Genomic DNA, 10828 nt, shown 5'->3' with positions numbered 1-10828 from the left:
ATGCTTTCAAAAGAAACTGAGTTGAGGGTAAACATGTTTATTTAAATGCTCTGATATACGAAGGACTATAACCTTTACTTAAACTTCCAATGTTTAACATACAGCATAAACATTGCATTTGTTTAACAATTCTTAGAAATACATTGGACTCAATGGACTGGATTCAAGTTTATAGATAAGGTTATATTGATAACATGGACACAATCATTGACGTGAGTTGTTATTAAATCAAATTGAAATATAATGGTTATAAATTAATTCTGCTGTTCACCATTAACCCGGCACCAATGAATTGTCTTGTGCAGATACTGCGACTTTACATTATTTTTGTATAAACTAATCTCCATCCTTTCTTTCACACGAAACTACTATATAAAGGGTTTGCTCAAACAAAGAGTCTTTTATCATGAAATTAAACTTTCCCATAAATGTTAGCATGTCAAACATGATAAACGGAGACCTTATCATCTATGGTATTTCTTGTGAACACAGTCCAGGTCTCACTGCTGTAAAGTCAACTCTGGTATCAGTAACTAATGGACTCCAGTTTCACTTTTTATAAACCGCTGAAGTGAGGCGCTGCAAGACATTTGAACTACAACGTTTGTTTGAGTGAAGGGACCCGCTGCAGGAAATGGATGACACAAGACTTAAGTGACAAAAGGGAAGAGAGATAGTTTGTGTGCTCAGACCTTCTTTTTTTTAATTGAGGAAGTGATATTTTATAAAATGGTAGATTCATGCTCTGCTCGAGAACTAAGTTAGAGTTTGTGGTTATGGCACAAAAATAGTTCTCTTGAAATGTGGCTATTTAAAAGTTATAGGCGGCTTCTGCTTGATTAAATGAGGGTTACTTTGCATAAATACTGTCTGTTTCTGAGGAAATGGAAGTGGAGCAGCACAAAAGCAGCATTTCATCCATTTGAGGAAGTTGTGTAGAAATGCAAATCGTATTCCCCACAGTTTGCACAAACTCGACCGTCACCCCTGTCTGACATTTCTGAACACTCAGGTTTTGTTTAATGCCACTTTTCTGCAGATGAGTGGCAAATATCTAAGGTGTTGTCCCGGTCAATGTATCCATGTCTACAAGGTTCTTCCCTTGGAGGAATCTTTTTATTGACTGAGAGAACTGAGCTCTCTCTGCACCAAAGGAGTCAAACTGAGACGTTAAACTGAGGTCGTCCAGCAGTCGGCCTGATGGATGGAAATGTTTTTTTTCTTCTGCTTTACTGTGACCTGATCTTTTTGGAGGAGGGAAGTCAGTCCCCCACAGACTTGAGTATGGACATTTTTCAGTTCTCTGACATGCACCATATGTTTGGGATGACTCTCATGACTCCGGCCTGACCCAGTTAGATATCACTGTCCCAGTAAGCCCGGAAACAACAGAGGGGGTCCGAAACAGGCGGGCTTCACTTGTAGGAACATCCTATTAAGTGAGAGAGTTAAAAGATTAACTAGGCCGACCGAGTGGGTGGTGTTTACAGAACCGTGGTTTCAGCAATTCCTGTCAACGCAATAGTTAATAATGAATTAAAAGTTAAACTTTTAAACTCTAGTTGGAAATTAGCTTTTTCCTGAATGATCGAATCCAGACCCATCTCTTTGTTTGATCTCTGCAGAGATGAAATGCTCTGTTACTGTTTCTGGATCCTATCATAGAAATGAGTACAACTTTACCTGCAGGGCTTAATGAAAAGTGGCACAAAGAGCTCACTGTCATCTCAACGCATTGCTAAAAAACAACTGAACCACAAACAGCTGTAGAATTATGTAGAATAATGCAGAAGTGTTTTGTTTTTTTATTCTAACCGACAAGTAAATACAGAACAAAGTAACCATGAAGTGCACGATGGGGCATATCTGTGGTGAAAGTCACCAGGACATTTTGTAGAAGCTACTATTACTGTTTTCCTAGTTTGAGGCATAATTGCCGAGCAACTGAGTGGAAAATCAAGACCCAGGACAGAACTATTGGAGCCTCCAGTGCCTCCTTCGGCTGTAAGAAAAACAACCTCGGATACTTTGCAAAATAGTCTTTTTCCAGAGAGAAGCTTAAATATATTTATTACTCTTTGAAAACTGCTTTCAACTTCAGGGAAAGAAGTTTTCCATTCATAACCTTCCCCACAGATTTGTCTGGTTGACCAGAAATGTTATGTTGGTTAAAAGTCCCCTCACATCCACAGTCAGGCAGCCACTATAAATTTAGATTTTCTTTGAAAAAAAGAAACTTCTGCTTGGTGGTTTTCTTCTATGAATATGTGTCTTTGTGGAGATTACATAACCAAAGCTGCAGAGAACACCGTATTTATTCAGTCCGAAGAAGAAGCACGATGACATCAGGAAATGATTGCAAATGTGGATTTAACCCCTTTGTCTACCTGTCACTCATCAGCGACCATTTCACCATGACCCTGTGTGACTGGACCACGGAGAGAGCAGCAAGGAAGAAGAGAGAGGTGGGCGTGTCTGTGCCTTGCAGACATCAGTGTCCTCGCTGTGGGACGTCACTGTCTCTAACATTGTCCAGAGCCTCAACAAACAGACAGGCTGCAAGACCTGGAATCTGTTTAAATCCTCACTTCAGTTGTGATCATGACTAAATATGATGTTGGGGCTGCAGCGCGTGCAGAGGTTAAACAAGGTGAACGTTTAAGAGGGAAAGTTATGATGCTAATGTATACAATCATGTCTCAACAATTTTAATATCTTAACATTTCATAACTGCTCCTTAAAAGTGAAGCCAAAACATTGTGATCGCCACCTGGTGGCTGGCTGCATTATAGGTCACAAGCCCTGCCTCCTCCATGTTAATAGGTGTGACAAATATGAATTTTGTCCTGATGTTGCTGGATAATAAGTCCCAGGATCACCAAAGTTATTTCTCTTCAACACGGCAAGGAGCCGAGTGTCCTGTGGAAATCCAGCAGTCAATAATTGTTGGGTCATTTCACTCTAAACCTACAAATGTGAGCCAGTTGATGGTACAGGTGGAAGTGAGTATGATGACCAAAGTCCTCAGGGTGAGTTCCATGTGGATGTCGTGGTAAATGGTAAACCACGGGCACTGACCAGAGTGCAGTTGCTCCACTGCTTTTTGCACGTGGCCTCAAGAGGAACTGTCTAGAAATGAATAACCACAGAAGGTGCAAAGGCAAATGAAGGTGAATTCCTCATGTTTCGTCTCTGTTTTCTTGGAACATGTCACAACAATTACAGATATGATCTCTCTCTATATGAGTTGGTGTTGCAGCTTAAATGATTGTAGCCCTGAGAATGATAAGATGGTTCAGTGGTGTACTTTGAATCCGCCTCCTCCATGTCTTGCCCTTTCAGACAGACCTGACAGGGAGGGAGGAGGCGGTTGCACTTCTCGTGAAAGGAAGCCCGGTGCAGCCCCAGCAGGGGGGGGCGGATGCTCCCTCTCTTCCTCTGTGTTCCCTGCAGCTGATTGATGCTGGCAGCCTTTTACCTTTTAGTTTACCGGCACAGTGCAGGGCTCAGCTTTGTCACTGGGAGCTGCACCAATATCCGGTCTGCTGCTGGGAGCTGAGAGCAGCTCAGCGGAGTCTGGCGACATTTACACCCTCCCTCTGCCCGGCACAGCCCCACAGAGCAGACAGGGAGAAGGAGCTTTACGGTCAGAGGCACTGAGGCTGAGCCCTTGGAGGAGACAGTTAACATGGCCACTGGAGGATCACACATTTTAATCTCTGTCTCTCTGTTTCAGACACTCCTGGGTTTTTTGCCTGATGGCAGAAGAAGCCATTTCCAAGTCATATTTGTTTATTGATTACCTGTTTCAGAAGCAAAGTTTTAAGCAACTCTAATGTATCCTATAGTTTCAAGCAGGCCAACTAGCTGAAGTTAAACCCATCATTTACCAAATTCCTTGTTAAGGAAAAGCCTTAAATTGTAGATATTAAGGAATTCAAATGAAAAAACACGAACAAAAGACGACAGTGTTGAAATACTTCCCGATTTTTGTGAATTCTTGCACCAAATATACACTGATTTCAAAAATGTATATATTGGATCAGGTTTGTTTTTCCCATGGCTTGCACAGGGCTGCGTGAAAACATGAAAGAATCCTGACTCACTGAGAATACGTGACTTTCATGCAGCTGCAAGTTGTGAGACAGGAGGTTATGTGGGGATTTGTATTTTATTACGTAAAGGTTTTGTCTGGGGATATGATTTAAGAAAATGGTATTTCGTTGCATTGCTCAACAGCAACAAGACAGAACAAAGACCTGTGTGTACTTCCTGTCTTATTGCTAGAACTTCTTTTTCCAGTCTTATGTCAGGCTATCCTCAACACTGCAGAGCAAAGTTCTGACTAGAATGTATTATTGCTTTCATTTCCTGTATCGTACCATTTTTCTGGTGCAGTGATTTAATTTCCTCTTGGACTTGGACTCTCTCTCACACACACACACACACACACACACGAATAATAATAAAAAAAACATTAACCCCAAAGTTCGCTATCTGCTTATCTTGTAATTGAAGAGGAAATCAGGTCAATTGCAGCTGCAATCCATCACGACAATAACAAAACTGTCAGATTGTAAAAACCGAATCATGCTGCTGAAAATGATCAGCGTCACATTGCTACGGATCAGTGTGTCACAACTCGAGTGCATAGCTACGCCTTCAAATGATGGAGTGTGGCTTTAAAGTGCGTTTCAGTGGCTCGGCCTGTCAACTGCTCCGGGGAAGGACTTCTGAAAGGGGAGGTTTATTTTTTCTTGTGAAGTGCTTTACAACTTTGTAGAAAGGGAAAAGGTCAGTAATACATCATATGCACGGCGATGAGACACAAACACACATTTCATTTTTAGTCGAGCGCAATCCCGAGGGCTGTTTGTGATTCGAGGGTTTGTATAGACCCTTGGTGTTTTCACTGCCTGGTAACACAGACGTTTCACTGCACAGGACAATTACTGTGTGTTTGCCGATGGTCAGCAAACAGTCTGCAGTGATGTAACTCTCGTGTTGGTCTGTTACAAATATGTGTACTTTACATTTCCTGTTAAACATGTGTGGGGGGGGGGGGTATTCAAACTGTGAAGTGCACGCTCTCATACCAAGATAACTGAGGAGAGTAAAGGGCTGTGAAGAAGCTGCAGAACAAATCTTGTCAAATATAGAGACACAGTGGTCCAGCGGTTAGAGCTGTCGCCTCACAGCAAGAACGTGCCCTGTGCAAACCCGGTTCCCAGTTCCATTAGTATAGTTCAAATTAAAAAAAGCGCTTTACAAAAACGACTGAAACCACTAAAGAAGTGTTTGGGGATGACGTGGTAGTTCTGGTTCCTGGTTGAGCCGAGGCTTTTGGGTTTGAATTATAATTTTCCGTCTTTCACCCATAGACAGTGACATGCAGATTGGGGCTAGGTCAACTGGAGGCTCTAAATTAACTGAGGTGTGAATGTTAGGGTGAAAGGTTGTGTGTCTCTGTGTGTTGGCCCAGTGGTATCCTGTCTCACGCCCTACATGTCAGCTGGGATTGGCTCCAGCTCTCCCAGCGACCCTCAATGATGATGAGCAGTCTATGCTGGATGGATGAACCAGAAAACCTAAAGATATATGAAAGTATAGTTTTTGACCACAAACATTTGGTAGTAGCTGTATTTTTTGCTTCAATGATTGATTTAAACAAATATTTCAGAATTTTAGAGAAACTTCTAACCTATTTGTGTTCATGCTTCTTGTCTGTGATTAGATGAGAAGACTTGATACCCCTCTTGTGTCTGTATGTAGCCTCACCTATGGATAGTTACCAACACACTATTCCTCATTTATTGGTAGATACTGAAGTCTAAAAACAAGTTATGGTTGGATTTGTATTGTTTTTCAAAAGCTGTCGGGCAATTTCGTTATCCTGAGATTTGGCTTTAGGCAAAACGACCCCTTTTGTTTTAGCCTTTCTGCAAAGCTAAGCTAACTAGCAGAAATATATGGAACTGGAATTAATCATGTGATCTAACTCTGAGCAAGAGAGTCCAATGAGCACATTTCAAAATGTCAGACTACTAATTAATAGGGTCATTTATTATGTATTCTTGCATTAATTGCCTGCAGGGAAATGGACTATGTTCACATGCATGAATAGGATAAATCTACTGCAAATGAAGATATCATTGGATTGTTTCATGTTGTACACTGTGAAATATTTTGCTGTTGACGCACTGCTTTGCTATTAACAACATGGGCTTTAATGGCTGCAGTATATATGTTGCCCAGCCGAATACTTTAACCTCTTTCACCCCTCTGAAAAAGTCATGTGGGAAAATCATATCTTCACTTCTTTCTATGACCTATCGTGGCCTTTTTTTATTGTTAAATCCACTGTGAAGAGTTATTTCTCAAGTGGGGGAGAGTTTTTAAACCACAGAAAAGTCCCAGAGGGTTTCATCCTTTTTCATGCTTGGGCTTCACTACAGAACTGAAGTACTTGGGGGATCCTGCAGAATACGGAGCGGATAAATGCAAATGCAGCGCCGGCGTCATTACTCACTGTGAAGCAGCTCCACTGTAAACGGGACGATAGAGATGACATGGAGATGAGGGGGGAATATTCTAACGTTTAACTGTTCATCCTCTTTTTATTTTCTGTCCTCACGCCTGATCTGAACAAAGAGAAACACAGCTTGAATCAATTATTCATGTGTTGTTCTCTCTGTAATCAGTGTGATATACTTTATCTATAACAGAGGAGAGGGCGATAAAATAAAATAAAAATAAAAATAAACAGCATTAGAGACACGGAGGTCACAGTAAGACTGTGAGAGGAAGTGTGAAAGATTTAGCACGTGGAGGCTGATATGACGAAAGCCAGCATGTCAGTGTTATCTCCCACTCTGCAAATTGGTTAATTTGGCTCTTTTTATCTGTCTCCCTGCTGCGCTCTGTGTGTAACTGTGTGTGTGTGTGTGTGTGTGTGTGTGTGTGTGTGTGTGTGTGTGTGTGTGTGTGTGTGTGTGTGTGTGTGTGTGTGTGTGTGTGTGTGTGTGTGTGTGCACATTTTTAGCATTTGGCTGACAGAGTGTTCTTACAGAAAAAAAAGAAGCAAACAGCCAAGTGAAATGTGTTTTGTGAGGTGTTTTATAACTGAGGACACACACTCACACACACAAAACACGCCACACGCACACACAACAAGGCCTGTATTGGAAATAGCTGTAACTCATCCCCTCAGAGGAACATAAAAAGGACATTCAAATTTAATTAGGTGTTTAATGCGTCTTTTCAGCAACAATTGTTCCCTTCATCTCATGCGGTCTTGGTCTAATGTAGATGATGGAAGCTACTGGAGGGCACCTTCTCCTCAGTTTTCCCACAATAATACCCAAAGTAAAATGTATGACGGGGACACATTTGTCTTCATTGGGCCGAGAGTCAGTCGTCGGGTTTCAAGTACAATGTCCTGTTTCTGGAGATCACACTGGAGGAAGAGCTGCGGCCGATCCTTCCTTCTTCCTGTCCAGATGGCGGCTTCAGCTGACAGCAGATACCGGGTCTCTTGTGCGGACACGTCTATCTTTGAAGCTCTTGAAGCTCCTTGGTAGCAGAGGGGTGCGTGGGAGGTCGGGTTCTCAGAGGAGTGCGAAAACATTCACGTGGACGCGTACGTATTCATGCGTCTTGGTGTGGCTACAGTGGAGAGTCGGGAACCAAATCCACTCTAATGTATTGCACAGGGCCAGCTGAAGTGCTCTCAGACATCCAACAAATAACCGATTCATTTTCTTCTTCACGCATTTTCTGTTTCAAGTTCACACAACCCACACAAATGTTCTTTTGTGTTAAACCTTATCCTGGGATATCTTGGATTTGTGCCCCAGTATCCCACAAGGGAACCGACATTTGATTACTGTACTTGTCAGCCAGAGAGACAACCCCCCCCCCCCCCCCCCCCTTCCAAGCATCCTGCCCAGGAGAGATAACAGAGCTCTTCTGTTGCAGCGAAGGACACTGCTCTGCTCGGCTCTGCTCGGACAGATAGATAACAGAGTTCTCCTTTTGGCCACAGTCTGTCTGCATTTATCTGTATTTTAGCTCAAACTGGTAAAGACCTCTGTGTGAATAAAGAAGCTGTTCTCTTGAAACAGTGGCAAACATATGACTTTAACTAATCATTACTTTGTATGATAAACCTCTGTGATGAGACACTCGACTGCACAGACTTACTTTTGAATTAAGACAACTCGTTTCCCTTCTGTGTGAATTTCGTGTGATGATGGATGATGTAGTCTTTACTAGAAAACATCTGACTTGGGGTCATATTCTGTCCGATATCACGTAGATGTTGTGTGAGGTTTATACAGTTATTACATCCTCTCTTTTTGTTGGCATTATCTCCTGTGCTTAGGTCATTTGGTAGATGCATCATATCATATAGGTAAGATTTCATTGCTAATACGTGCACACCCATTAAAGCATCCTCGAGTGAGGTCAGGTCCGTCTGATTCATGAAGTGCTCGAGTGAACATCTGAAATATCTTGATTTAAAATCATTGACCCACTTGTGACCTGAGAGGAAAATGTAATTCTTAAGCGTCAGTGTTTTTGGAAAAGACACAAATCTTAAAAAGTGGAACTGAACTCAAGGCCACAATGCGGTGGAATGTGTTACACATGTCACACTTTATTTATTGTAATTTTGTAGTTTAAGAGAGAAAGAAGAAATGACAACAGCACATAAATGACAACATAACACTGTGACCAAGTCCCATTATGTAATCTTAAAAAAGCGGTGATGACGTGAGGTCGATAATCAAGTGAAGCAAAAAAAATATATAAAAAAATATATCATTGTACCGTCTTTCTTATCCATCAGCTCCTAAAAAGGAAAGACTTGAAGGTTATGAGGAGGACAGAAGGAGTTGCAGGTGGAAATCAAGCTATTTACAGAACATGAGTGTCCTGGATAATGTGCTCAGAACATCTGCAGCCTCTCAATAATGTGACAATGTACACAGAGCTCAGTGAGGATCAGCAGAAACCAGCACCGTACATTTCTGCCAGAAAACACTTGAACTTTCCTTCTACATTGGAAGAAAGCAGTGTTTGTGAAAGCCACGATATGAATCCATTAACATTATGATCAAGTGACAAAGACGTGATTTTTAATTCTCACTAATTAATGAGATTTGTATTGAAATTTTGGCAATTTTTCTTTTTGTAGACAAGAGAAAATGGCAGAAAAGTGAAGTCTGGCTGTAACATGATGCCACAGTACACTGAACAATTTAATTGTTTTACCAACTCAAAAATATTACTTAAACTGGTAACACAAAGTTTTCTCAACTAAAAATAAGTTTATTGAGTTGCTATAACTTTTTAACTTTACTTTAAACAAACTTAGTTTATTCTTGTGTTACCAAAGAAGTATGTTCTTGAGTTGGGGAAACTTTTCTTCTGGGTGCACAGAGCAGATCAGAAGAGGCTGAATCTGAATCTGTGGTTTTCATGTTGAATCTACTGGTGGTGATGGTAGATGACACTGGTTTATAATCCCTTTGCTTCGGGTCCGTTCACCTGCTGAAAACATACTCCGTGTAGCTGGTCCACAGTTTGTCTTCCCCCGGGTCGCTTCCGCCATATGAGCAGGTCCCGGTGGAGTTGCAGGCCACCATGTGGAAGCCCACCTCGGCCAGCCGGTCGAACGCCTGCTCCAGAAAGTTGTACTTGAGGTAGTACCTGGAGGTGTATCTGTCCGGGGATCGGTCCGGGTCCCGGCTCTCGTTCAGGGTCTCTCCGAACACCTCCTTGGCCAGAGAGATCTTACTGCACACGGTTATCCGGGCCACCCTACGGAACTTGGCGTCCGCCTGGATGTCTCTACCGATGGTGTAGCTGCCTCTGTACCCCACGGTGATGTATCCGGAGTCGGCCCCGGGGGAGCGCGGCGTCCGGTCGGAGGAGGAGGTGACCGGGCTGCTGAGCTCAACCTCCTCCGGCTCCCCGCTGTCCTCCGTGTACGAGCCGTCCTTCCCGGGCGCCAGGAACCTCGACAGCTCCGGCAGCTGGAAGAAGTCCGCCTCCTTCTGCAGCCGCCTCCGCTCCTTGAAAAACTCGGGCAGGGAGAGTTCCGAGTCCCGCAAGTAATCCAAGATGTACCGGAAGAGAAAGCCGTCCCGGTCGATGAAGAAGCGGCCCTTGCTGTCTTTGGGCAGCTCGCCCGGGGAGCTCTGGGTGAACTTGGCCCAGAGCAGGGAGTTGGGCGCCGAGGTGAGGGTCTCCAGCCGGGTCACATACACCTGCCCGCCCACGTTCAGCTCCACTATCTCCGGGAAAGTTGAAGTTTGGCTGCCGGTCTGTGCCATGATGTCTCCCGGGCTTGTTACTGTTATACCCCGGTGGTGTGTCTGTAGGCTCCCTAACGAGGACGCACAGTTGGGGAGGTTCCTCTTCGCGGTGCTGTCATGTTTATAAGATCCAGGCTGAGTGGGAGGAGGAGAAGGACGGACCGCACCAGTTTAACTGTTCACTGGAAAAACCTCAACTTCAGACTCTACAAACCTGTAGGATACGGAAGATCATTCTAGACATGATTTAAATGATAAGTCAAAGAGATTTAAATGAGCCAAACATTATATTTACAATATAAATGTATTACACTGTAAGGAACATCTTGGAGTGCTCAGGTCATATTTAGGGGGAACAAATCATAGCGTCGTAATATTACAAAAATTAAGTTGGAATGTTATGAGAATATTCATAAGAAGTCATAACATTAATAGAATGAGGTTGCACTTAATTGAGAAAAAAGTAAATTGCGAAAATTATCGCAATTATTATCTTGTGAAATTAC

General features: G+C 42.8%; 1 protein-coding gene across 1 annotated transcript; it reads right to left on the bottom strand.

The window, feature by feature from the left end:
• Positions 1 to 8636: 8636 nt before the first annotated feature.
• Positions 8637 to 10473, bottom strand: LOC128442224 (BTB/POZ domain-containing protein KCTD12). The gene has a single exon (XM_053424564.1). The coding sequence runs from the start codon at positions 10338 to 10340 to the stop codon at positions 9549 to 9551; it is 792 nt and encodes a 263-aa protein (XP_053280539.1). The 5' UTR covers positions 10341 to 10473; the 3' UTR covers positions 8637 to 9548.
• Between the last annotated feature and the right edge of the window lie 355 nt (positions 10474 to 10828).

This window comes from Pleuronectes platessa, chromosome 1 (assembly GCF_947347685.1).
Source record: "Pleuronectes platessa chromosome 1, fPlePla1.1, whole genome shotgun sequence".
NCBI classification, from domain to species: Eukaryota; Metazoa; Chordata; class Actinopteri; order Pleuronectiformes; family Pleuronectidae; genus Pleuronectes; species Pleuronectes platessa.
Note: the sequence above shows the minus strand (reverse complement) of the source record. Positions and strands in the feature narration are given on the sequence as shown.

Bases quoted from the DNA above. Each gene is read 5' to 3' on its own strand.
- LOC128442224 (XM_053424564.1), bottom strand. From the start codon at position 10,340: ATGGCACAGACCGGCAGCCAAACTTCAACTTTCCCGGAGATAGTGGAG.